This window comes from Acomys russatus, chromosome 17 (genome assembly GCF_903995435.1).
Source record: "Acomys russatus chromosome 17, mAcoRus1.1, whole genome shotgun sequence".
Classification (NCBI taxonomy): Eukaryota; Metazoa; Chordata; class Mammalia; order Rodentia; family Muridae; genus Acomys; species Acomys russatus.
The window spans coordinates 6,072,272-6,099,596 of record NC_067153.1 but is presented as its reverse complement, the minus strand read 5'-3'; the positions used below and the strand labels follow the sequence as shown (position 1 = coordinate 6,099,596).

The 27,325-nt window shown below is 42.0% G+C and overlaps 1 protein-coding gene across 11 annotated transcripts in view; it reads right to left on the bottom strand.

The window, feature by feature from the left end:
• The window catches only part of Rims2 (regulating synaptic membrane exocytosis 2), a 455,960-nt gene extending 432,491 nt beyond the window's left edge, over positions 1–23,469 (bottom strand). For 8 of the 11 annotated variants that reach the window (XM_051159510.1, XM_051159507.1, XM_051159511.1 and 5 more), the window contains exon 1: positions 23,115–23,469. In XM_051159510.1, the coding sequence (XP_051015467.1) occupies positions 23,115–23,293 (179 nt within the window). In that variant the 5' untranslated portion in view covers positions 23,294–23,469. The remainder of the gene's footprint in view (positions 1–23,114) is intronic. The other 3 variants (XM_051159504.1, XM_051159506.1, XM_051159505.1) reach the window with 3 other exon arrangements.
• Between the last annotated feature and the right edge of the window lie 3,856 nt (positions 23,470–27,325).

Sequence of the window (27,325 nt, the reverse complement as noted above, 5' to 3'; positions counted from 1 at the left end):
ACATAATATAAAAATCATATGTGATTTTCAATATTCAACAGTAATATATTCTCAATACTATACGGTAATATAAAATCAATGTTAGCCCAATATATAAGTTAAAAATAATTCTTTCCCCAAATAAACTACATATATATGGTTGTGTTTACCACATAACAAGAATTACAGTCCAAATTATTTATATAATCACTCTAATAATTCATAAACCAGTGTAGAAAGCACTGAATTAACCGCTAATAGGGCCATGTTTTGCTCTTTAAAACTGTGTCAAGCTTTTCCTGATTTCTTTCTCACTAAAATGACAAGTAATGAAGTTTCGGGTACCCAGCAGTTCCCCGTCACTGTAAGGCACTGGGCAAGCTTACATATAATGGTCATATAAATACTAATATTTCCTGTAGGGCCAGAAACTCCTGTGCCTGAAACGACACTCTCCTGAGACACAAGTTACAAAGCCACCTGGTCCAAAGCCTAGACTGCCGTCTCTAAGGAACAGGGTCATCTGAACTCCGGGTGCTATGTGCCTTCCGGGGACCAGTCAATCCCCACCACGTGGGTTACAGGTGCCTCTACAGACTATACTGAGCATCAGCACTAACGTGTGCTCTCAGAAGTACTTCTCCATCTGCACGAAAGTGACATCTCTGTACCGATGCGGTCAGTTGACTGCCAGTCCTGCATGCAAGACTGGTTACAGCTGGCTCTATGCATCAGCTTCCTCTTTTAACCCTTTTACCCTCTTTTACTTCATCCCTTCTTTGCATCCTCCAACTTTCTAGTAATATAGAAATACTGGTCGCTCCCCAAAGACAGTATATTTCTCTACAGTCCTTCTTTTGGGCATGTTTGAAACGCCCCCACTCCACACGTACTAAGTAGCTTCCTGCAAGGCCAGCAGGCAGGTTGTCTTTGGTTCTAAGGCCTTCTTTAAATAGTCAGTGTTCACGCACCCATCCTTCGCCCGGTGCCAGCTCAACATGACTTTAAAGCAGTTACTGTGTATTTTGCTTTTGCTGAGGCAATCTCACTACACAGTCCACGTTATCCTCAAGCGTCCTCGGTGCTAGGGTTACAGGTGTGCACCGCCACCAAACCTGCTGTAACAACTTATTTATGTGGCTCTTCCCATGACTGTCAGCACTTCAGCATGGAAACTGCACGCAAGCCCAGCTTCCCACATTAGCTCAGTGGCTAGTTTATTGCAGGTGTTCAAAATACATTTGCTTAAACAAAAACAAAAGTCTGAATAAATGCCTGACCCCAAAACACTGTCTTTTGCTCTGTACTCTGGATACTACTCTGAAAATACTGTAGCCATGCACAAGGAGAACGGTTTGTTTATTTGTTTGTTTGTTTTTTAAGTAGGAATATGCTGCTTGGTAAACAGGCACCATGTAAAATCTCTCCCTGGCCATCTACCTGGATCATTTCACAGAACTTAATTGTTGCTTTGGTCACAATTGTGCTATTTTATATATACCTATAACGTATTTTAATTTTTTTTTTTTCAAGATAGCTTTTCTCTGTGTAACATCCCTAGCTGTCCTGGACTCGCTTTGTAGACCAGGCTGGCCTCGAACTCAGAGATCCGCCTGCCTCTGCCTCCCAAGTGCTGGGATTAAAGGTGTGCGCCACCACCGCGCGGCATATTTTTAATCTTTTATCTGCATGTTTTCCTAATCCATAAAGTAGTCATTATCTGCAACAGCGGCAACAGCGGCAACACCACCTCGTACTGAGATGCTCAGCAGATCGACATACCAGCCAGCAAGCCTCAAGACCTGCGTCCAGACCTAGAGTCCATATGATGGAAGAACTGACTCATCAAAGCAGTCCTCGGGCCTACACACACACGCTGTGGCATAGGCGTGCTCGCACACATACGCTCACTATAAATAAAGATATTTTTCATTTGCAAATAGAGTTTATCATTCAAATTGGCCTGCGTTCCTCTAGTCATGGAGGGTAATATGTATAAAATATGAAAAGGAGACAATATTTTAATGATGGAACGGTTCTACTAACCTTACTCCAGAAAGAACTCGGTGGCGAAAAATGAATGTGCTACGCAAAAGTATGTTTCACTTATTAGGTTCCTGTGGGATTTTTTTTTTTTTTTTTTTGCCAGTATGAATTATTTCATGCTTTTGAAGAGAACTGAGACAAGCAAAGGCTTGACCACATTGCTTACATTCATAGGTTTCTCTGAAGTATGATTTCTTTTATGCATGTGAAGGCTCCTGTAATAGCTACATTTTACTACATCAACTACATACGAGGGTTTCTCTCCAGTATAAATTCTTTCAGGTATCTGAAGATAACTGGGACATGCGAAAGTTTTACCACATTGATTACATTCATACGCTTTTCTCCAGCGTGAGTATTCTCATACAGCTGACCACCACTGCAATATGCGACGGCTTTTCTGCATTGAGTATATTCATAGGGCTCCTCTCCAGAATGAATTCTTCTATGCCTTTGAAGTTGACTGATAATCACAGGCCTTTGCACACTGATTACATGCGTAGGAAATAAATACATTTTTAAAGATGTCCACACATAAAACATAAACTGTCATTTTTCCGTCCTCTGTTCTTCCATCTTTCTTGCTTTGTTTTTTTTTCTTTGTTTGGTTGGTTTTGGTTTTTTGAGACAGGGTTTCTCTGGGAGCAGCCTTGGCTGTCCTGGAACTCGATTTGTAGACCAGGCTGGCCTTGAACTCACAGAGATCCACCTGCCTCTGCCTCCCAAGGTGCTGGGATTAAAGGCGTGCGCCACCAAGCCTGGACTTGTTTTTTGTTTTTTTGTTTTTTCTTTTGAAACAGGACTAATGATTAGAAAGACTCATTCATGGCAGACATTCAAAATGGGTCATTTTAATTTCAGAAACAAATGCATTTAACATAATTTACTAAGTAAATCAGTAAAGGGATTACATAACTTTATAAAAAGTGTATTTAATGACCCTGAGCATAATGTGACGTCTCAATTTTTTGCTGAAATAAAAGGTAAAATTCTACTTAAGCATTTTATTTTTCAAATTTGGATTACTGTACCTTAAGGAATCCTCTTCCTCAAAACAAATGCCTTCTATGCATGAAAACGTTATCACATACAACAATGGAAGCAAGTGATCAATGCTAGCATCTTACTACAAAAGAAGACTAACATTTTAAAATGTCTACAAGTAAAAAAGCAAAATAATACACTATTATAGAGCCTTTCAACTACCACTCTGCACAGAAATTTATACGATACTTAAAATAAGTAAATGAAAACAAAGAAAGACACTATCAATAAAATCAATAATTATGAAAGTATATGAGAAGCTACAAAAAAAACAAACAAAACATTATTGAAATTCCCAGCCTGGCTAGGTGGTGTATACCTTTGGTCCCAGCACTCAGCAAGCAGACAGATGTTTGTGAGTTACAGGCCATCCACGCCTACATAGCTAGTTCTAGACCAGATGAGAGCACACACAAAGAAGCCTGTCTCAAAAAGAAAAAGCAAAACCTAAAATTTCATTGCAAAAAATAATCTACAGTTAGTAACAATACTATTTAAATAATAATCTATAGTTAGTAACAACATTTAAATAATAATCTACAGTTAGTAACAGTATTTAAATAATAATCTACAGTTAGTAACAATATTTAAATAATAATCTACAGTTAGTAACAATATTTAAATAATACCTAAGATTATAAGCCCTTAAGAGTAATGACTTTAAAAAGTTATTAGTCTTACAAGGCCATATTAAAAACAAACAAAATATGAAAATAGAAAATATGAAAAATTTTAAGATTTTTTAAAAACTGTCACAGAAATGTTATGTAAATATATAATAAGAAGAAAATAGAGAACTTCTACAACCCTTCTGAAAATTCTGAAATTCAATGAACACAATTGTATATTCCCAGAGAAGTTCTTAGGTGGAAAATTTTGTAAACAGGAATTTGATATAAAATAATGTTATCAAATTGGAGAATCTAATCAGTTCTAAGTGGCTACAACTTCTATTAAAAGTTTTTATCGCTTTGTGGCTTTATACAAAGAAATAGGACCAAGACTGTACTATTTTGTGCCATATCTTGGTGTAGTCTATTCAAAGGAAATGATCTTCAAGTTAATGGGTAAAAATATTGTAACAGTGATTCTCATTTTACATATTTGTTGAAATATATTTATTTACCTACATCAAAAAGTAAGCTCTGGCTGAGCGGTGGTGGCGCACACCTTTAATCCCAGCACTCGGGAGGCAGAGGCAGGTGGATCGCTGTGAGTTTGAGGCCAGCCTGGTCTACAAAGCGAGTCTAGGACAGCCAAGGCTACACAGAGAAATCCTGTCTCGAAATACCAAAAAACAAAAACAAAAACAACAACAAAAAACCCCTAAGCTCCGTGTCTGAGGGTGTCGTCCAAAGGCAGCACGTGTGCTTAGCATGCGCGAGGTGCTAGAGTCAATCCCCAGTCTGATAGTAGAAAAACAAACAGGGAGGGACGAGAGGAGGAGGGGGAAGGAAGGGAAAGAGGACTTCCGCACAGCTTTGAAAACCTGAATAAACAACCGTAACCTAGAGCTGGGGAAGTAGTCCAGTAGGTGAAGTGCTTGCCACAGCCCACTAGTCTAGCCTACCAGTGACTTCCAACATAAGATGGAGAAATTGAGAAAGACACCAGACAGCTATCTACCTCTGACCTCTGCACACACACGTGAACAAAAGGTTCCATGAAAACACAGTAATGGATATGGAAAAGTTTATAGATTCAAAACAATAATTCATCTTCAGAAAAAGTGAAATGAAAATGATGTCAATGATACTGTTATTCTTAAAAAAAAAAAAATGGGCTGGAGAGATGGCTCAGAGGTTAAGAACACTGTCTGCTCTTCCAGAGGTCCTGAGTTCAATTCCCTGCAACCACATGGTGGCTCACAACCATCTATAGTGAGATCCGGTGCCCTCTCCTGGCGTGCATAAACACATGCAGGCAGAACATTGTATACATAGTAAGTAAATCTTTTTTTTAATTAAGATAGAAAAGCACTGTATATACCAGAAGGATAATATCAACATTATCCTTAAGAGATCCGTGTGTGTGTGTGTGTGTGTGTGTGTGTGTGTGTGTGTGTGTGTATTAAGTCCATTTATCTTATCAGAAGAAATTTCACTATTACATTTGTCAAAGAAAACCACAAGCCAAAGAATATTACTACCTTGGAAGTAACACTTGAAGATTAAATTATCAAAATCCTAATAAGATAAAAAGAATTTCCATCAACCTTTGCAACAAGAGTCAGGGCCTTCCTACAGGCTTTACAGACTGCATGTATAGACTTCCTTTCAGTGGGGGCCAACATGAAGAAACGGAAGAGATCATCATAAGAAATTCTTGGAAATATATGTATCTGTTTCAAAAACAGATAAACAAGACTAAAGGGTTACTCTTAGAACTCAACTTAGCATGTCATTTTAGATATTGAAAAGATTTTATTTAAAAATGTTGCCAGGCACTGGTGGCACACACTTTTAATGCTAGCACTCATGAGGTAGAGGCCAGCCTGGTCTACAGTGTGAGTTCCACAACAACCAGAGCTACACAGAGAAAACATGTCTCAAAAAAAATTATAATTTAACATTTACTACTTCCATAATACCTTGCTTTTTTGTATATAGCTATAATACAAAAATGTTATTTTTACCTAATCGATATTAAAAAGAATAAAACCACAAATTTGTCATTTTTTCCTATATATGTCATAACATGAAAAAATTTCAGGAGCCCTAACATAACCTAAAGAAACATAGATATCAGTGGGAAGAAAAAAAAAAAACAAAGATTTTATTTGCATGCTAAGATCTGCATACTTTTTTTTTCAGCCTTTGTCATACAGGGGACTAGGAGAGAATTAAGTCTTATTGTCTACTAATTATTTTGTGTTTCATAGTTCTGAAGTAGAAATTGCAATTAAATGATGCAGGCAGGAGACACTAATACTTTAAGTAAAAAGAGTTATATGACCATATATTGTATATGTAATCTGATATCAATAAAGACCATGTTTATCTTATGCAATGCGCCCACAACAGCAAAAGAAAAATTTCACTTCTTCCTTTTCAATGTTATCTAATGTGACTAGGGGTTGCTATGGCATCAACAGTCATTACGGCTGTAATGATTAACATTATAATAATTCACAGCTTATGGGTACTTTCACTTGTACAACGGCACTTTAATCCTATAATTTCCTTTACTATGATTCCAAAATACAAAAATCTCTGGAAAACAAAACAAAACTCTTTTTAAAAATTCCTGATTCCTGTGTAAATGCTTATCCATTTCACTGGAGAAGAAGTAATGTGTTTGGTTGGGCTTGCTGTCCTGTCTACTGGAGTCACATGGATATGCTTCTGTGCACCTTTGCATTTCTGAAGCCCAAATTCTGTGAACCCTACAGTACACTGACATCGAGCTCTCAGCTTAGAGATGACGGGCTTTGCTTTTGTCATTTTATAGATTTTGGAGAGCTTATTTAACTTGTTCAAGACAAGATATTATAAAATGATAGAGCACATACTCCAGTCAAAGCATTGGGGTTTTTTTCCCTATACTCTACCCAAGACTGTGCAAAAATGAGAACATCTTCAATCACAAAAGATCTCCTTTTCCAAGCTGAGAAGTAGCTCAGTAGCTGTGGGTAAACTGCTCGCTGTGCAAACATGAAGACGTGACTCCAGATCCCCCAGAATCCACGTAGAGCCAGACACCACAGCCCACAACAAGCGAAATCCAGCGCTGCACACCAGGGTGACAGGTGGGGACAGGACAATTTCCAGATTCTAGACAGACAGCTAGTCTGCCTTAAAAAGCTTTCTAACAAAATGAGAGCCTGTCTCAAGGTGCAAGGAAGGAGCAAGGCTGTCCTCTGACCTCCAAATGCACAGGGCATACCCATGCACACACACAGAAACATGCACACACGCAGAAACATGCACACACGCAGAAACATGCACACACGCAGAAACATGCACACACGCAGAAACATGCACACATGCAGAAACATGCACACACATCTCATACAAGGATTAAAAGGTTTCATATTTCATATAATATATAAGTTTAAGTTGATACGAATTTCCAAACTAACTTTAATTTGTATCTAACCTTCCAAACACTTTTCCTGCTGCCTAACTTCTCTGTCCTTCACTGTTTTATGCAAATGGCTAAGTTCACTGTAATTAGTTTACGTTTACTGATGCCAAAACTAAGCACACCATTTTTTCTGTCAGTGCCATTTTTACTAAAATTGTAAAAGCTACAACACGAGACAAGATTTTTAAGAGAAAATTCTAACTTCCCTAATTACCCTGGCTACTGTCCAGTCTTCCAGAGCAATCCTGTCAATCCAGAGCCAGGTCTTGCCTTCCCGCCATACGATGGCGTTCCTCTTCTCTATTTGACTCAGCCGTCATCGTAAAACTTGCTTTGGCCAACAACATGTAAGCAGAAGTTGTGTACGTGCTTCTCAGAGGAAACTTCAGCAGACAACTTCAACCCGACAACATTCCCTTTTGTTCTGCACACAGCATTACAGAGTGTGTATATCCCATGCATAGACTAGAGACCCCGAGTAGCCCACACAAAGATTATTATAGAATGAAAAATAAACCAATACGGTTTTACCTATGTCCATATTTGAAGACAACACTGTCTATGACCGTCAGGCTACTGAAGATTTCCTGCCTCTGCGCTCCAAAGCCACCCTTCTTCGCTCTCCATTTCTCCTCGGCCAATGGTGCAATGTTAATCTTTGTCAGTAGAGGGAGCCATGGCGACAGTAAAGGAAGAAAGGTCTGTGTGCCTTGTTGCTTTTGTTTACATGGCTGCCTGGAGCTTATGAATACCCAGTGGTATCAGACCTCCTCATGTGCTTCACCAGCACCTCACAGGCCATCCTTCCAGCAGTGGCACTCCCACCAGCAATTTCTTAACAAACCTGACTGGCATTCCAATAAGCTTCCCAAAGGGTTTCTTACGCACCAGAGTCAGTCTAGCCACCAAGTCCAACATCCTGCTTTCGTAAAAACACACATCTTTCTTTGCTCTAGCCTGGCAAGCACATGACAGCACAGTGGACCACAGCCACACCTCCACCGTGGCTGAGTCTCAGCCTCAGATATAAAGAAAGGGGTGTCTTCCAATTTTTTTTTTTTTTTTTTTTCTATTCATGAGTACTCTGCCTCGGGCTAATAATCCTCTCTGTTAATGTGTTCCTCTTCAAAGGAACTACTGGTAACTTCCATATTCTATCTGGACTCTGAAATTTAGTCTACACTAACAACACATAAAACAAACACAAACATATAAAACCTGCATCCAACATAGAAACTGTTAGGTGCATGTGTGCTAGTGTTTGGGGACTGTTGGTTCTACTTTATTTCACAGCTACTTTAATACCCATGACTGTCAAGTGAAATGTTCATTCTTTAAACATGGCCAGGAAGCTGAACTACAGAACATACTACTTTTTTTTTTTTCATTTAAACACACACTTTGCTAATAATTACAAAAAGCAGAAATACATAAAGATATAAATGTAAGAACAGGAATGATCCCTCACAAACTATGCAAAATGTGGAAGGACTTGTTTCCCAGCTTGCAGCTCTATGCTGTGCGCTGTGCAGTCACGAGGACAGGCGTGGAGAGGTGTGCCTTCCTTCGTCTGGCTCTGCTCCGCTTCTTTCTGCCTCCTGCTCCCTGCCATGGGAAGGGGCCACCAGCAGGCAGTGCTGCCACCACTGACCAAGGCAAGAAGCTCCGCCTCATCATAGACTGTGACCCTCTGAAACTGTGAGAATAACTCTCTCCTCCCTTAAGTGTGTTAGGTGTTTAGTCACAGCTACAAGAAATGTAACTAATACATATGAAAAGGAAAATCATATTGTAGTGAAAAGGTAAAATACAAATCTTTACTTACATTCCAACAGAAAATATATACAAGATAGCCTTCATGTAGTGAAAATACTATGTTTGATAAGTATTTCAATTACTCTACTGCTTTAGTCATGTATTAAAGTTACCCTCACATTCTATAAAAATATAATTATTGACCACAATAGCTATTTAGGAAGAGTTATTTCATCTTTATATTCAGAACACAAGGCAATTCATACTGCTTACCTCCAATTCCTCCACCCCATCTCTAGTTAGGCTCACTTTTTTTGGCAGGGACACTGTCTTCCCCTGACTCAGTATGTAGAGTGGCCTTAAAACCCTTAAAACCCCATATGTAGATCAGGTGTAGACTAACATTTTAACCTAGGAAGAAAACTCCTAAGTAAATAAAAACTGAAAATGATACTGGCATTAATTTGAGAATGATACACTTCTATAAAGCCATAAAAAGGTGCACTACAGCGCATCATTTCAGTACTGCCTGTCTCAGTTGGGGTTTCTGTTGCCACAAGAAAACACCATGACCAAAACGCAAGGTGGGGAGAAAAGGGTTTATCCAGCCTGAGCTTCCACACCACAGTTCGCCAAAGAAGTCGGGCAGGTACTTAAGCAAGACAGGAACCTGGAGCCAGGAGCTGATGCAGAGGCCACAGAAGAGCACTGCTTATTGAATTGCTCATCATGGCTTTCTCAGCCTGCTTTCTTATAGAAGTCACGACCACCAGGCCAGGATAGCACCACCTACAGTGGGTAGGGCCCTCCCCTTACAGGCTTGCCCACTGGCTCATCTTCTGAATGTATTTTCTCAACTGAGGTTCCCTCCCCTCAAATGACTTTAATTTATATCAACATGACATAAAATTACCCAACATAACCTCATTCTAAAATCTGTCTCTGAATACAAAAAAATAAATAAAAACTAAAAATAAAACTGTGAACTTTATTTAAAATATATATAGGCAAAAGAGCTGGAGAGCTGGCTCAGTGGTTAAGAGCATTTGCTGCTCTAGCAGAGGACCCAGGTTCAAGCCCCAGCATCCGCATGGCAGCTCACAACCACCTGTAACTTCAATTTCAGGAAATCAGTGTGCTCCTCTGTCTTTCACTCACACCACGGCACAATCACAGTGCATATTCACATATACAGGCAGAATATTCATACCTGTAAGAGTCAATTTATATGTGTGCATGTGCGTGTGCATGTGTATGTGTGTGTGTGTGTGCATGCGTTTGTGTGTGTGTGTGTCCAAATGTGTGTGTGTGTGTGTGTGTGTGTGTGTGTGTGTGTGTGTCCAAATGTATTTCTACTGGTGTCCAATAGAGAATTAAGGAGAATGGCTCCCACCCAAAAAAAAAGGTGTTCTCTCCTAACTCCAGGAATATGTGAACATGGTTTCTTTCATGGTTAAAGGGAACGATAACTTCTGTGATATCTGATATAGGCAAGCACAATTAATCACAATAATCCTTCGACAAGAAAAAGCTTACTCAGATGAGCAGAAAGAGATGAGACAATAAGTGTGAGAGTCATAGCATCTTGAGAAAGACACCATATGCATTGTTAGCTCTGAAACATAAAGAGCTACGTGCAAGAGGCCTCTAAAAGGTATGGATATTCTTTAGACAATTGCTGATGAGAACATGGGAATGTTGGTTCTATAAACAAAAAACAAAGCACATGCACACATGTGCGTGTGTGCACACATACACACACGCACACGCACGCACCATCTGTTCACTCTAGGCAACTGAAATGACCAAGCAAATAGAGCTTCCAGAGGAAATGCACGCCTGCCTTCATCTCGACTTTAGCCCAGTAAGGAAGACTAGGAGAGGTTTCTGAGCTGCAGAACTGTACAATCATAAATGTGGGTTCTTTCAAGCCATTAAGAAGGAATACTACATAATTCTGGAAGATCTAGGACTTTATTAATGAATGTAATACCATCCTTGCAGTAGTTATTGAAAGTATTTGCTGACAACATTCTCTATAGCTGTAAATGTTTTGTTTTCTTCATAACTAATTTATTGATTTTTTTTAAAAAAAAGCATAGTGTATGTGATATTCTTTTAAGCACTTTGCAAGTGTAAATTGAATCTTCAAAAACAGCTTCTGAAGTACATAATATTATTCCCATCTTACAAACAGACACACTGAGGTAAACCAAGTAACACCGGGATGTAGACCCTGGCTGTCTGAGTCTAGAGTCCAGGAACGTCTGCTCTCAGTGTTTTCTGTAAGATGAAATGGCGACGCAAGGGGAGGAAAATAGAACTCAGTCAAAAAGAGCTAGGTACAGAAGACAGTGAGTGGGCTCAGCAATTGAGCACATTTGTTCTGTATGGATGAGGACTGGAGTTCTGATCTTGGCCCCCACATAACAAGCCAGACACCCTAGCAAACGCCTAAAACCCCAACTCTGAGGTGGGCAGAGACAGAAGAGTCACTGGGGCTCGCTGGCTTCCAAGCCTGGCCAAAATGTGAACCTTCACTTCAAGGAGACACCTTGACTCCAAGTAATAGGCAGAGAGTGACAGACACTTGGTGCCCTCTTCAGGTCTCGAGGGCCATGCACAGACAGACAACTGTATAGGCTCACCTGCATGCACTCACGGAGGCATAAACACACATAAATATGTAAATAAACAAACCTTTGCTAAAGTATCTATATACAAACCTGTGTTCCATACTTATAAAGTCTTTCTGTGACCCAGTATATAATAAATGCTGAATGAATGTAAGTCCGTACAAGTCAACTTCTAGAAGCCCATCAATATAGCGAAACTCAAATAAAATTTAATGGGAGACAAAATCAAAATTAAAAACAATAAATAAACAGCAGGGGCTGCAGAAATGTCTCTGTTCTTAAAAGGATTGCTGGTCTTCTAGAAGACCCACGTTCAATTCCTAGCACTCGCATGAGCAACATAATGGACCCTTCCTTATAAATTTTGTTCAATAATTCTATGACTGAGTTAAGACTAAGCTAATAGCAGAAAATCAGTGAAAAGCTATCAGCCTACAGAATAAAATTGACTATCATGAGGCTGAGGATGCATCTCTTTGTTAAAAGTCCCAGACTAGCATACAAAAAGCTCTGGGTTTGACCCCCAACACTGGCGAGATCAGGTGCAAGAGCACACACCAATAATCCTAGCACTCAGGAACTAGAGGCCGGAGGATGAGCTGCCCAGCAACTTCAGGGCTAGCCTAGGATACACGAGACCCTTCAGTAAACAAACAAATAGATAAATGTTAGTAACATGTGAGTACTTCTGTAGCTATTACACAGTTATGAAATGTAAAGCTTTTTCAAAGTTAAAACACAAAGTTAGCTGGGCAAGATAGTACGTGCCTTTAATCCCAGCACTTGGGAGACTGCAGAAACTGATGGGTCTCTATGAGTTCAAGGCCAGCCTGGTCTTCAAAATGAAGGCTGACCAGGGATAAATAGTAAAACTTTGTCTCAAAAAAAAAAAAAAAAAGTTCTTGAGAAAATTTATATTAGCCACATTTAGAACGATAATAGATATGACAATAAAAGAAAGGTGATGTTACTCATAATGATAATTATAATCTCCAAATTGCAACAATGTAACACCCAAAGCCTATTTATTATTCAACAAAAGCTAGTGGGAAGAGAAGGGTACAATCATCCACCAAAACTCAGTGTCACTGACCCTATGCAGATGCGAGAGCGAGCGCACAAAGGGCCAGAGTTGGAGCCATGCTCTACAGCCGTAACGCCTCACCATCCCATGCTCTACAGCCGTAACGCCTCACCATCCCATGCTCTACAGCCGTAACGCCTCACCATCCCCACAAGACTCATTTTTAACCGAAAAGAAACAATATTGAATTCTTTCAGGCTAAAGACAGACTTTGAGTAACAAAGATTGAGTGTGATAAAACACAGGCTTTTCATCTATGCTCCTGGGAAACAAACTATAAGAAAAATTATAATAGACATCTCATATGCCCACAAAACAAGATGGATGGGAGCATCCTCTCCATCTGTCAATTGAATAATACTAAAGCGTCATATACCGCTCTGATTATTCTGCTGCCTCACCATATTGCTCACTGTATTGCCCCCCTGCACCCTGTCCCCACCCCAGTCTTACAAGCCCAGAAACCTTACAGAATGCACGATGCCACCAAGCTAGTTTTCCCTTCCAGGTAAACATAAGCTTAGTTGAAAGAAAAAAATGTTAACGTCTTCCTGTGGCTAAAGGGAGTATATATCCAGCTGTGTTTAACAACCTACCAAACAGCCAGGCACAGTGGCAAGACACCTATAATCTCAGCACTCCGGAGGCAGGTAGATCTTCGTGAGTTTAAGACCAGCCTGGTCTACAAAGTGCGTACAGGACAGCCAATGCTACACAGAGAAACTCTGTCTCGGAAAACCAAACCAAAAAAGTCAAGCCATTTTAAAAACCTACCAAAAATAAGAACCTACATAAAAATATTAAATGTTAGCCAGGTGGTGGCGGCAGTGGCACACACTTTTAATCCCAGCACTCGGAAGGCAGAGGCAGGTGGATCTCTGTGAGTTCGAGGCCAGCATGGTCTACAGAGTGATTCCAGGACAGCCAGGGGTACACACAGAGAAACCCCTCTCAAAAAAAAAAAAACTAAAAATAAAATAAAATAAATGCTAATGATGTGTAAACTATGTAAAAGTTATTAACTCCAAATACCTTTTTAGATAACATTATGTTACATAGAAAATATAAATAATGTTTTGGTATTCATATAACATACGTATAAAATAAAATACAAACTGCATAAAGTTGATACCTTTTGTTTATTATACTACGTAACTTCAAATTTTTAGGTAACAGTATAGTACAGACAAAGTAGGTGAACTATTATTATATCACACCTGGACTAACCTGTCTCCCTTTTAAAAATAACTTTAGAAAATGTATGTGGGTGTGCGTCTGTCTGTATGCATTTAAGTTCACCACATAAGCACCTGGTACAGGTACAGGTCAGGCCAGACGAGGGTGCTATGTCCCCTGTAATTAAAGTAACAGGAACGTGGTGTGAGCTGCCACGTAGGTGCTGAGAGCCAAGCCTGAGTCCTATGCACAAACAGCAAGCACGACAAGCGCCTCGAACTGCTGAGCCCTTTCTCCAGCCCTTTCGACGACTTTGCTTCTAATACTATTTCTGAAACTTACCACCATAGAATCTAGTGATCTTCCTCTTCCTTTCACAATACACATTCTATAATCCTCAGTAATTCAGTAATCCAGTAAAGAGAAACAGTCTTCGTTAACATCAACAGCTCATTTCCACGGCTCATTTCCTCTCTGTATTTTCCTGCAAGGCCTTCTTATCTTCAAAATTCTCTCAGAAGTGATGCATTAACACGGACCTGACAGGGATTTACTCTAGCTAAACCTAACGTATAAAACAAAGACTGTGTCATGGTTTAAAATGACCAAGAATTGACTCAAAGACAGAGGGCGAAAAACTCCTGAGTCTACCTTACCACTGGGAATAAATGTTTCATAAAGAAAAGACCAGGAGTTTTCAAAGACCACACAGCAGCCAGACCTGGTGGTGCACTTTTATCCCAACACTCAGAAGGCAGAGGCAGACAGATCTCTGTGTTTGAGGCTGGTCTCAACCTCCCAGCTCCAGGACAGCTAGGGCTACACAGGAAAACCCTGTTTAGAAAAAAGAAGGAAGGGAGGGACAGAAGGAGGGAGGGAGGGAGGGAGAGAGGGAGGGAGGGAGGGAGGGAGGCACAAGTACCTCCAGCAGTTTTACAAGCGAGAATGTAGCGGGTTCTTTCCAATTAAGAATGGATTCAGAGCCGGGCGTGGTGGCGCACGCATCTAATCCCAGCACTCGGGAGGCAGAGGCAGGCAGATCAATCTGAGTTCGAGGCCAGCCTGGTCTACAAAGGGAGTCCAGGACAGCCAAGGCTACACAGAGAACCCCTGTCTAGAAAAACCAAAAATAAAGAAAAAAGAAAAAAGAATGGGTTCCGCGAGCCCTGACTGGCCTCTCTCTCTCCATTTTTTTTCCTTATCTCTTTTCTTCTTTTTCACTTTTAGTCGTTTTACTCTCTTTCCCACCGCACAAGGCCTCACAGGTTACAGAGTCACTTCTCTAGTTCCCACTCATGCAATAAACCTTAGAAAACTAAAGCGGGACAGGAAGCTAGCCCACAACCGCTCCCAACTATGAGTGAGATGAGCAGGGTTACAGAGCAGTCAGGTAAGCAAGTCAGGTGTCTTAAGAGGCTTACCTGGCTCTTCGCGCTCAGTGGTCAACTCCTGGAACGTTTAGCTTCTAACTTATTCAAAAACCTACCTTGACACTCTACTGTCTAATTTTACATTTTCATCATTTATCACAGGAATTACTGAAAGAGCCTGCTAACCGGTGCCCTTGCCTCTAGTTTTACACCCTCTCTTTAATCGTTGCTGTTAGAGTGTTTTCCAACAAAAGTCTACTATGGTGCGCCAAGGTTAAAATTCACTCCTACTGCCATCCCGATGAAACTCAAACCCAAAGAATACCATATAAGGCCTTTTAGGATCTGACCCCTGGCATCTCTCCAACCTCCTCAGATAACTCATCTCCTTTTAAGTGTGTGCTCTGTTTGACCATTTAACTGTGCTCTAAACCCTATGCATCTTTCACAGTCAAAGAAGTCTTTGGGTTAGAGAGACAGGAGAGTCCAGGAGCTTTGCGTGGACTGTCTCCACTTGCCCGATAACGTCTACTGCTCCTCTGGGACAAAAGAGAAGTCATCTACCTAAGACTGGCTCACAAGTGCCTTCACCTGCATACATCCATGAGGTGCCCCTACACCGCAGTCTCCTAGCACTTACTATGCAATATTTTAGTTGCAGCTCATAGTTTTTCTTACAATGAATTCCCTAAGGGTTAGCTGGTAGTGGTTAAAAGTATCTAGACACTCTTGAGACCTCTGCATTCCATCAGCCCCCAGAGAGTGACTAGAGGCTAGGAGTGAAACTTCAAGGCATTTTAATAGGATGAACTGGTACTCTGAACAACACCAAAGAAACAACAAACTACTCATGAGATTAGTCTGAATGTTTTTTTGCTATGGCTATTACATACTGAAAATACCTTTAGGGTGTTTTGTTTTGTTTTGTTTTGTTTTTTCATGACAGTTTACATTATTTTGCCTTCATATGATACTGTTAAGTCTTAGACCCTCTGCCTGTGAAAGGTATGAACTATGTCTATTCAACACATTTTGTGTGAGCCAAGTATGGTGGTGCACACCTGTTGTGCCAGTACTTCTAACACTCATGAGCCTGAAGCAAAAAAAAAAAAAAAAAAAAAAATCAGTTCAAGGCCTGCCTGAGTTACATATGAAGACTGACTCAGCAAATAGAAGCACTTGCACAAAAAAGATCTGTTTATTCCCCAAAACTCCTAAGGTGGCAGAAAATACTAACTCCCAAAAGCAGTTCTCTGACTCCCACATGTACACTGTGACACATACATACCTATAATCAGACACATATGCACAGCAATAATTATTCTTTAATATTTTAAAGGCCGGGAGATACAACTATCTCTTGGTTATAGAGTATTTGCCTAGCACACACAATGCCTAACCCCTATTTTTCAGCTCTGCTACACACAATGGAAATCTATTGATGATCAAAAAGTAATTTTGAAAGCAAAGTATTCATTAATTCCTAAGTTCACTACATTGTTAAATAACATATAATCACAATCTTCTATTTGCTAGTGAGAGTAGACAAGCTTAGTTTAAAAACTGCAATTGTACAAATAAATAATTATACAAGCTACATTATATATTAGCTTCCAACTAAATTCGGCATAAATTTTTAAATTAAATTTTATTTCACAAATAAGTTTACTATTACAAAGCAATCTTTTTTCTTTTAATTATTGGATTTAACTTAAAGTATTTTCTAAATGAAAATGTCTACTCTATGAAAGCTTATAATCTAGCAAAGTAGACAGACCATAATTTGAGAATCGTAAGAGACACTACAGTAAGAATAAAGAAGAAAACCTGGATAAAAGCCTAGTCAGAGATGGGCTCTGTTTGAAAGCAAGGTCAGAAGGATAAGAAAGACACAATCATACAAAGACTGAGCTTTCTGAGAGACAATTTGAAGATGAGCATTCCAAGTTCTAGTAACCAAGCTTCAGAATTAGCTTAACCTGGTAAGACATGTTTATAGTAGGAATAAGGCATGTAAGTACATACGTGGCTCAGTAATATAATGAAAAATTAATCACAAAGATTAACCACAAGACAGACTCTACAAATGAGTCATTAATATACGCACTGGCAAGCAGTATTTAGTATCCATCTTATTTTCATTATGATCCCTTAGTTTTCCAACTTCTCAAAAATGGACATTGCTGAGAAGACTGCTTTCAAGTCCTCATGCTCTCTCTCTTCAATCCTATGCTTACAAGTTTTTAAAAAACATTTTGGGGAGCTGGAGAGACGGCTCAGAGGTTAAGGGCACTGCTCCTCCAGATGTCCTGAGTTCAATTCCCACATGGTGGCTCACAACCATCCGTAATGTGATCTGATGCCCTCTTCTGGCCTGCAGGTGTATATGCAGGCAGAGCACTGTATCCATAATAATGAATAAATCTTTTTTTTTTTTTTAATTGGTTTCCTACTAGAGAAACAAATCTCTCAGTTTTTAAAATATATGGAGATTTCACTTAGAAATGTTATTAAAATGTTTTAAACCTTAAAGAGTGTTATCTAAAATCAGCTCACAAAAATGATTAATTCTTACATACCCTACATACTCTGGAAACTCAGTCTATAATGATCAATTCTAGTACTCAACTAGTATAGATGAGAAAACTCAGAGAGTTTAATAATTTAAGCAGGAGCTTATTAATCAGTGAAGTGTCAAGTAACTGAGTTGGCCCATGGCCCTTGACCCACGACCTCTTCACTCACACTGTACAACTGTCCCATTTACTAACATCTACTATCAACGGGGAAATAGTATTAGTTGCTTCCTTACTTTAAAATACAAGATTTTATATTAAAATTTCACTAGACACATTCTTATAAAATGCCAACCACTCGTTAGAATACACTTGAATCCTTACAAACTGAAGGTTTTCATCTTGGTGAAGGCAACTGATGTTTACGTGACGCAACCATCACCTTTACTTAAAGGCTTTCTGCTTCACAGTATCGTTTATCTGGTAAGCTACGGTAGAGAGAGACACAGACAGGCAGGCAGGCAGACAAATATAGAATAAAGAAGGCCATTCTAAGCTGATCATAAATCCAAAAGCCATGGAAGAAAAACGCCATAAATTTGAACACATTTTTAGAAATCCTGACCAGTAAAAAAGGGGTGAGGGGATGAATAAGTTCCTAACCCAACAAAAATATAAAGAGCTTCAAAACGGATCAAAAGCTACAACAGTAAAGGAAATATAAATGATCCTAAACAACTGGGAAAGGCGCTCATTGATAGTAAGAAAACAGCAAGTTCCATCTACACTGGCATAGTTACTACTGAAATTCTGACCGAGCTTCCCACACACTGATTTGGCAAGGAAGTAGGAGTTTCCTCAGTATACATGACCTATACAGACTTCCTCTACGAAGATACAGTTGGTAATATGCATTGAAGTCTCCTGACTATTTGAAAGAATGGTTTTTGTTGTTTTGTTTCATTTGTTTGTTTATTGGTTTTTGTTTTTTCAAGACAGAGTTTCTCTATGTAACTCTGGCTGTCCTGGAACTTACTCTGTAGACCAGGCTGGCCTTGAACTCAAGAGGTCCGCCTGCCTCTGCCTCCACAGTGCTGGGATTAAAGGCCTGCGCCACCACTGCTGGGCTCTACAGAACAATTGTTTTCTAAGAATTTATCCCAGATACACAGTGCTCGACATTAAAAGCAATGTATTAAAGTGTCATCGCTAGCAGCAAAACAGACCAATGTAAGTACGTGAAGTACGGAATGAGTTACAGAAATTGCAGAACAGACAGCAAGTAGTAGACCAGAACTTAAGCAACAGGAAAATGCAGGACATACGTACACTTTTATGCTTGCCTACAAACATGCATACATGTATGTGCACACACATATATAAATACACCTAGTTACACATGTATCGCTTGTGCCTCCATTATATTGTGCAAAGAATAATTATGATATTAACAATAACTAGATAGGTAAAATAAGTAGGTAAATAAGATACTTTATAGCAAAAGTACATGTTATCTGTTAAACAATTTCATAAATTAACTTTAGAAACTACTTATAGATTTGCATCATTAAAATATTTAAGCTGGGTGTGGCGGCACGCCCACCTATTATCCCAGCACTCGGAAGCTACAGGCGGCAGATCTGTGTGAGATTGGGGCCAGCCTGGTCTACATAGTGAGTCCCAGGGCAGCCAGGGCTATGTAGAGAGACCCTGTCCCAAAATAAAATAAACAATTGGGCCAGGAATAGTGGCACATACCTTTAATCCCAGCACTTGGGAGGCAGAAGCAGGCAGATCACTGGGAGATTGGGGCCAGCCTGGGCTACATGGCGAGTTCTAAGCAAGCCAGGGGTGCACAGCAAAACCCTGTCTCAAACATAAGTAAATAAATTAAAATAAATACACTAAAACATTTACACTTACACACACACACACACATATAGAATACACACCTGCTGAGTGCCTATAATCCTAGTACTGTGGATTGGGAAGGCAGAAACAGAAGGATTGTTCATGGAAGGCCAACCTGGGCTACACAGAAAAACCACTACCAAATGAAAGAAAAGGAGGAAAAGAGAGAGGGAGGTTTTAAAAATTGGGGAGAAAGAGAAGGAAGGAGAAAATAATTTCTGTGTTCAAAGTATTTTGTATAAAAGATCATGTTAGGTGCATAATAAAACCACCATACATATGTACTGAGTACCTTTCTTCTTAGTTTCAGGGGGTTTGCCTTCTTGATATTGTTTTTTTAAACAAAAAAAGATTTTAAATCACACCAAAATAAAAACTAAATAAAGACAGTGGAAATACAACACTTGCTAGACACTTTTTCTTTCAAAAAAAAAACAATTCCTCTTTTTCCCACAGAATGAGGAACTATCTCATTTGCACTGTAATTCAACTCAACATTTCTTACTAGGTACCTATTATAAGTTAAGAATGCTGTAGAGCAAGACCATCAAAATAGTGACTCCTCAAGACTCAAAACCGAAACTGCTGCAAGAGCTCATGTAAGGACCTTTCTGAGGTTTGGTTTTGTTCTGTTTTAGTAATTAACCAGGGAGTTAGTGGGATGTAAAAATGCATCTTAAAAGAGGCAGTCCCTCATGCACATGTAAGATTTGATAGGCAGAAGACTTCCTCGGTGTGTGTACGCCTAGCTGCGCCTTAAAGAAATCACTGACAATGAAGTACAAATCATTTTTAAAGACTCCGGCTCCTAAAAAGAGGACTTAATGTGGTGGCCTCAACCTGTTTTACATCTCAGGCATGAACTTTTAATGTATGCATTTGCTCCTAAATTATATACATCTTAGTATTAGCTAATCTATAAGAAATATAGGGTTTTGCCTTTTCCCCCAAAGGGCTATAGGTTTTACTATGTTCTTCTTGCATTCCAGTATATCGTCTTGTGATGCCCTTGGGTATACAATTTTACTTTGCGTAATATTTACTATGAATACTGAAACTCACAGATCACACAAAGTATTTTATCCAGTCTTCAATTTCCTCACACATCAACTTATTTTTAACATAATAGTTAAAAAGAAGCAAATATAAATTTGAATTTCAGTTTACTTCTCTGTGTCTATGACCTTCTTTGAGGGAAAAAAAAAATGCTAACATACAATTAAGTGATAGCGCTACGGAGATATAAAAGACCGTTTAGTCACGAGCTGGTAAGAGGCCCTGAAATTTCAAGGGAAAGAGTAGTCACAGCTATCAGAATTATTCTTCTTACGTAGCACGTTTGTTATTTGACATCCAAGCCTGGGAACATATTATTTAATAAATGAGAAAAATGATTCAAAGTTAATTGCCTCTTGTTACTGTGATTCTATTTTAAAGTTTATTCTCAGTTTCCTTGTCTAATCTCATTTCAAAAGTATTTTTAAAACTATGTAAATAAGCACCTAAATCTTAATCTATACTTTTTATTGATGTGATTTCACATATTACACGGCTATGTTTAGAGAATGTGTATCTATCTAAATAATGTGAAATAAATGTATACATGTAAGTGTTTGCAAAGTACGGAGGCTTACTTAGAGATGTCTACACATACAGTTGATCTGAAAAACTCATTAATAACATCTATTCGATAAAATACACTTCCGTTTTGAGCAATTTTTAATTCAGCACTCAAACATTAAATATAAAACTATATAAAATTAACTAGCTAATAAACACTATGATTTAATTTACTATAAAAAAAAACCCATTTCCATTTATATATGTGTTTTAAAGAACTAAAGTCCTGTTTTACCTGAGCATCACTTTGGCAATACTGATTCTAGCAACTATATTAAAAAGTATAAACTCATATCTGAATATAAAATTGTCATGATCAAAATCTTACCACTATTGGTATATACGTTAAGGTTGAGCTAAGTTAGGAGTATGCTCAAAAGCTTTTGAAAAACTGTCTTTATTACTCCATAGTTTAAGCTGATTAAATTACTTAACTTTTTGTTCATATCCTATGTCCATTAATAGGCCAAATTTCCTAGTATGTATTGAAACCTAAAAATTAGTTTTGAAGAAGCAATTCTAAATATGTCAGGAATACATTTGATCTCTTGTTCTTTCATTATTTTGTGAGAAATTGTATATTTTCCTAAGAAATATACCTACTCGACACAAGTTTGTTACCACAGGTTATGTAAAATATATTTCACTAAAATATGAAAGTGTTTTCCTATGTGAACAAATACTGAATTCAACAACCTGTTTTCAAAATAAGTCGCTGGAGGTCATTTCTTTTCACAGATAAAGTCTACACTTTTAATTTTGTGTATAGAAATTATGTTAAAGTGTGTTGGGTGACAGTCCCTCTAGGTTGATTTTTATAGTGAATAACTCATTTCAAGCAAAAACAGGGGGGAAATGACTTGGTTACACATCTAGACAGTGACTCTCCCGGAGTAACTGAGAAATCAAAAATCATAAAACATTTAAAAGCAAACCTGTAGAAACAAATCTCAACTATACACTGCTACACTGACAAGGAATCCCAAAGCAGAGGAAAACTCAGTCTGGACAGTTCCCTGGTGCTGAAGTTACGCCGCTTCTAAACCGAAGCCTGGGTGCCACTTTCACGCCTCCCACCCTCGGCAAAATCCCGGCTGGCTGGACTGTGAGCAAACATAGTAGAACTTCGCGAGGGAGGGAGCAACCCAAACTGCAACGATGCTGGGAAACCGGAGTCTCCCCGGGATCGCACAGACTGACTAGTTGCAAACAGGAAGAACACCAGAGTGCAGGGTGTTAGCACCCGCCGAGGGGGAGGGGCTGGAAGATGGCGGCGGCCGCACACCCACCCGAGACGCGACCGCGCTTAGGCCCCCTCGCCCGCGCCGCCGCCTTCCTGCCCGCTGGAACCGTGGGGCGGCGCCGGCCCTCCCGGGGCTGGGGACAGAGCCGGCCCTCGCGGGCGCGGGACGAAGGACCCGGGTGGCACCCGCACCCCGGGCCTGGGCGCCTCCACCCGGGTCCAGCCCGGGAGCACCTGTGCACGGCCATATTGGATTCCTTGCCCCAGTCACTGCCTCCGCGCGGGGGCGGCGGGAAAGGAAATGGGACGCGCGGAGCCCGGGTTCAGCATCGTCCCGGGAGCCGAAGTGGCCCGCGGGGAAAGCCGAAGGGCGCCGGGGGAAGAAAAAAAAAATCACACCTCCCCAAGCTCGCCAGCGTCACCCCAGCCGGACCCGGCGCCCTCCCTCCGCGACACACACACCCCCGCGGCTGACAACTAGAAAGCGACCCCGGCGGCCGCGGGCCGCAGCCCTCGTGGCCCCGGCGCCACCGGCCGGAGGAAAGGCGGCGATCCCGGGCGCGCGGGCGGCTGCGGGGGGCGGAGGGCAGGCGGGGAGGGAGGGTGGGAAGGAGGGAGGGAGGCGGGAAGATGGAGCCGGGTCCTTACTTGAGCACGGACTGCTCCTTCTCCTCTTCTTTCTTCTGGCGATCCATGACAGCCAGGATGATTTTCCTCTCCTCTTCCGTGAGGTGGCTGAGGTCCGGCATCTCGGGCTGCGGAGGAGGCTGAGAGGCCGCCGCCGGGGTGGGAGCCGGGCGGCCCCGGGGCCCGACCGGAGCCGACATGTTTGGTGGAGCCGTACCACCCTAGGGAAGCAGGGAGGCAACTCCACTGGCAGCGGCGGCTCGGGCGCGGGCGGCTGGGGCAGCCTCCGGCGCTGGGACAAATACATACAAATCAATGGCCTTCAATCCTGGGCGACAGCCCCCCTCCCCCAGGAAAGCGAGCAGGGGGAGGGGAGGACTGACGGGGGGGGTGGGGAGGGCTGAGGAGTGCGCTCGGGGAAATGTTTCTTCTTCTCCTCCTTCTTCTTCTTCCCGGAGGCGAAGGGCTGGCAAGTGAGCGGTTCGCGGGAGCGACGAGCTGGAGGCCCCGACGCGGAGTGCGCCGAGCGGCGGGGGAGGGCGGTGGAGTAAGGTGGCGGGGACGGCTGAGGGTGGGGTGACTGGAGGGAGCGGGCGGGAGGGCGGCGCGCGGACCCGGGCACGAGTGTCCGGCAGTGGCGCGGCGGAGCGGGAAGCGCTGCCCGGCGAGCCCAACCCCCTGGGGAGTCCCGGGATGTCGCCCCCCCAAGCGCCCGCGGGTCGCGTGTGCTCCGCGCCGGAGGTGGGGGGGGGGGGGAGCGCGGGAGCGGCGCGGCCGTCCCGCCGCCTGGCGCGTCACCGGGCTCTGGGGCGCCGCGAGGGAGGACCCCTCCGGGACACACGAGGTGCGGGCTGCCGCAGGGGACCCCCGCCCCCACCCGGGCCGGAGGCGGCCGGTCTTCCGGCCCGCGCCCCGCGCCTGCCAACGCCCGGACACGAGCGAGCTCGCGCGCGCAGCGGGGTCGGCTGCCGGCCGCGCCTCATCACGCGCCCGCCCCGGGGTCCCCCCGCCGGCCCCAGGGTCCGCGCGCGGAGTCGGCGCGCGGGGCCCGCTCACTGCGCCGCCGCCGCCTCCGCCCTCCGCCTCGCCGGCTCTTCCCGCGGGGCTCGCGTCGCCTCCCGAGCGCCCAGGCCGGGACTTATCCCTAGTCCCTGCTAACGGCCGGGGCGGGGCGGGGAGCAAGTGAGCGCCCCGGGGTGCGGGTCTTGGGGAGGTTCTCTGGTGGCTGCCGCTGAGCTGAGACTGCGAGCCGCAGCCTCGGGGGCCGTGCGCTCCCGAGCTGTCCTGGGCGGGGTCCCTGGGAGAGGGAAGACCGGAGCAGGTGGGTGCCCCTAGGGTGTCAGCGACCGGGGACGCGGGAGCCGGACAGAGCCCGAGGAGTGACCTGAGGGTACGGGGAGCGCTGGCGGTGTCTCAGGCTGGGAGCAGGGCGGGTGTGCGGAAGTTCTGGGAAACTGGCTAGTCGGTGCGGTTCTGAAAAGGGAAGACTCGGGAGACCGAGGTGAGAGGCAGGGTTTGCCCTAGGCTTGGCGTGAGGGGGCGACTGGAAGGTGTGAAGCCGGGAAAGGACCAAATCTCAGTCCCGGAGGATTCGGGCTCTTTGGCCCTTTCCTGCCATTCACTCTTGTCCAGTGAGTAGAGATTAGAGCATTTTAGCCTGATTTTAGAAGCTTGGAGCTCAAAGAAGAGAAGAAAACCGACTCCAGTAGGAGGGAGGTAGCACCGACAGCAGCGCGGGCTCAAAGGGGCCTTGGAAGGGGGGTACAACCCAGTCAGCTCTCCCTGGGGGGTAGTCCGATCACCCCCTCTTCCTCCTCCTGCCACTCTGGACTGGTGCTTCGGTTAGCAAGGTTAAATGTGCATGCGTGTGTATGTACACACCCCTACCACGCCTTCCACCCTCACACTGCTTAGTACTAGGCCAGATCACGGGCTGGTGAGTAAAGCCTCCGCCTCCGGGGCTTGTATTATATTTATGTGTAGTAAGCTCTCTCCCTCCTCCCTTTGTTCCCCAGGTACCATCTGACTAGTCTCAATTTGAGAGAACTGGGAACAGACAAAGCAGCACGACGTGTCCCTTGTGATTTCTAAGCTGAAATTTCTATATTGTTTTTCTCTCGTGCTTTGTTACTGGAAAGAAGAAATGGAAAAGTTTGCTTATGTTTTGTTTGTATATTATCATTATTACTACTGCTGATTGCTACTACCACTCACCTGTTCTCAACCAGATTCATAATCCAAATTAGTTTTCAGTGCTTTGGGGCCGGGCAAACCAGATGAGAACTTAGGTTATCACAATTGATGTGTTTTACAGTTAGAGAATTTTTGTAAATCTCTAATCCAACCTCATCATATAGGAAATGGAAGACCAAGATCAGAAGATTTATAAATATAGTTAAATAACAGAGCTGGAGCCAGTCCAATTTAAGACTACCGTGGTTTTCAAAGTTAACACAGGAAAATTACATGAGTCACTTGTTTAAAATGCTTGAACCCAACCCAGAGCTAATGAATCCATTTCTAGAAGTAAGACCTTAGCCATGGATGTTCTGAAGGATCTCAACCAACCAACATATAGCAAAGATTGGAGGTATACATTTCATGATAATGGTGAAGAAAGAAAACAAGACAACAAAGAAGAAAAGCGAAAGGAAACACTTCTAAAGAAAATTTAATGTCTCCCTTTAAATTCAAACGTTGTATTTTATTATACACACGCTCCTTTGTTGGCATGCGTGACAGTCACCAGACAGTTGGTAGACATACTTAATGGTTTTAGCCTAGCCTAGGAAACACCAGCCACCAAAACATGGTAAGTTCTCCTTTAAATGAGATGATAGAACTATAAATAATAATGTTCCACCTTATTTCGGTTTCCATTTTTAAAAATACCATCCTCCCAACACCAGCCAACATCATCGCAACGGGATCAGAAACCAGAATATGCACACACACTGCTGAGTCTGAAGATTCTGAGGTTAAAATAGCTTAGTTACTTCAAATACATAAAATGTGAACTGGAAAGCAGTTGTTCAGATTGGGAAAATGTGGGTACGTTTACAGCAGAGGGTCACCTTCTGGGACCTACATTATTTCCTGCCAGTCATAATATCCTAAGGTGTGTGTTTCCCTGTCCACGCCCATGCATGCGCGCGCGCACACACACACACCACACACACACACACGCACACACCCTCACCTCCCTGGGTGAAACTGGCCATGAACCTGAATATCTGCCCCAATTGATGCATGAGTGGGCTGACTAGGATATTCTGTTGTTTAGTGCGTTTTGTTGTCCCTGCTGTTTTATTTCGCTTTTTTTAGTCTTACTACAACTGAAATTTTCTTAGTAAAGGAGATTCTTAGACATGGAGGTACATAAAAATAATCTCTCATTAGTCTCGTACTTTTACAAGGTGAAGGCGTCACTATATTTATACCTTACAGATAGAATATATGCATATATATCATCTAGAATGTTAAAATGGACTGTAGCCTGGGAGATCTGCTTTAAAAATATTCACTCAACTTGAGATTAGATTGCTATGCTCATAACGAAATAAAGTACCTCACGAGGCTTGGTTTTCCCGAAATACGGATCTCAAGAGATTTGTTCAAGTTTTGTGTTTACTTGAAATGTTAGTCATATCTTACTATGTCATGTATGGAATTCTATTTCACCTGGACACGCCCCTCAGTAGGTGAACACATTTGTAGTAGTCTCAAAATGCAATGTTCTTGCTTGACTTTAGAAGTAACTGTCTTTTATTACTGACTTGGGGTTTATAATGGTAGGATTATAACGCCTGAGTCTGAAGTTTCATTTTGCATAATGATAAGGACTAGTTATATACTAGGTAAGTATTAGGAGATATACCTCAAGAATAAAACTATAAGATAATCATGTTCTTGAAATGTACTGAGGCATAATATTCTGCTACGAAACCTGGATACCTCACAAGACTCAGAATTATGTCTATCGCACTGCTGCATCCAGATAGATGGTTGTCAGTCTACTGTCTGTCCTACCAGGTATAGTTGCTTCTGTCCTTGCTAGTGAGCAGGCACGGGGGCTGTGCATGTAGGGCACTTGTCGAATGTTCTTGTTAGTTTTTGTCAGCTTGATAAAAACCAGGGTTTCCTGGGAGAAAGAATCTCAATCAAGCAATTGCTTCCATCAGATTAGACTCCAAGAAGGGGGTATGCACTGCTGTGACTTAGGATCCCTGTAG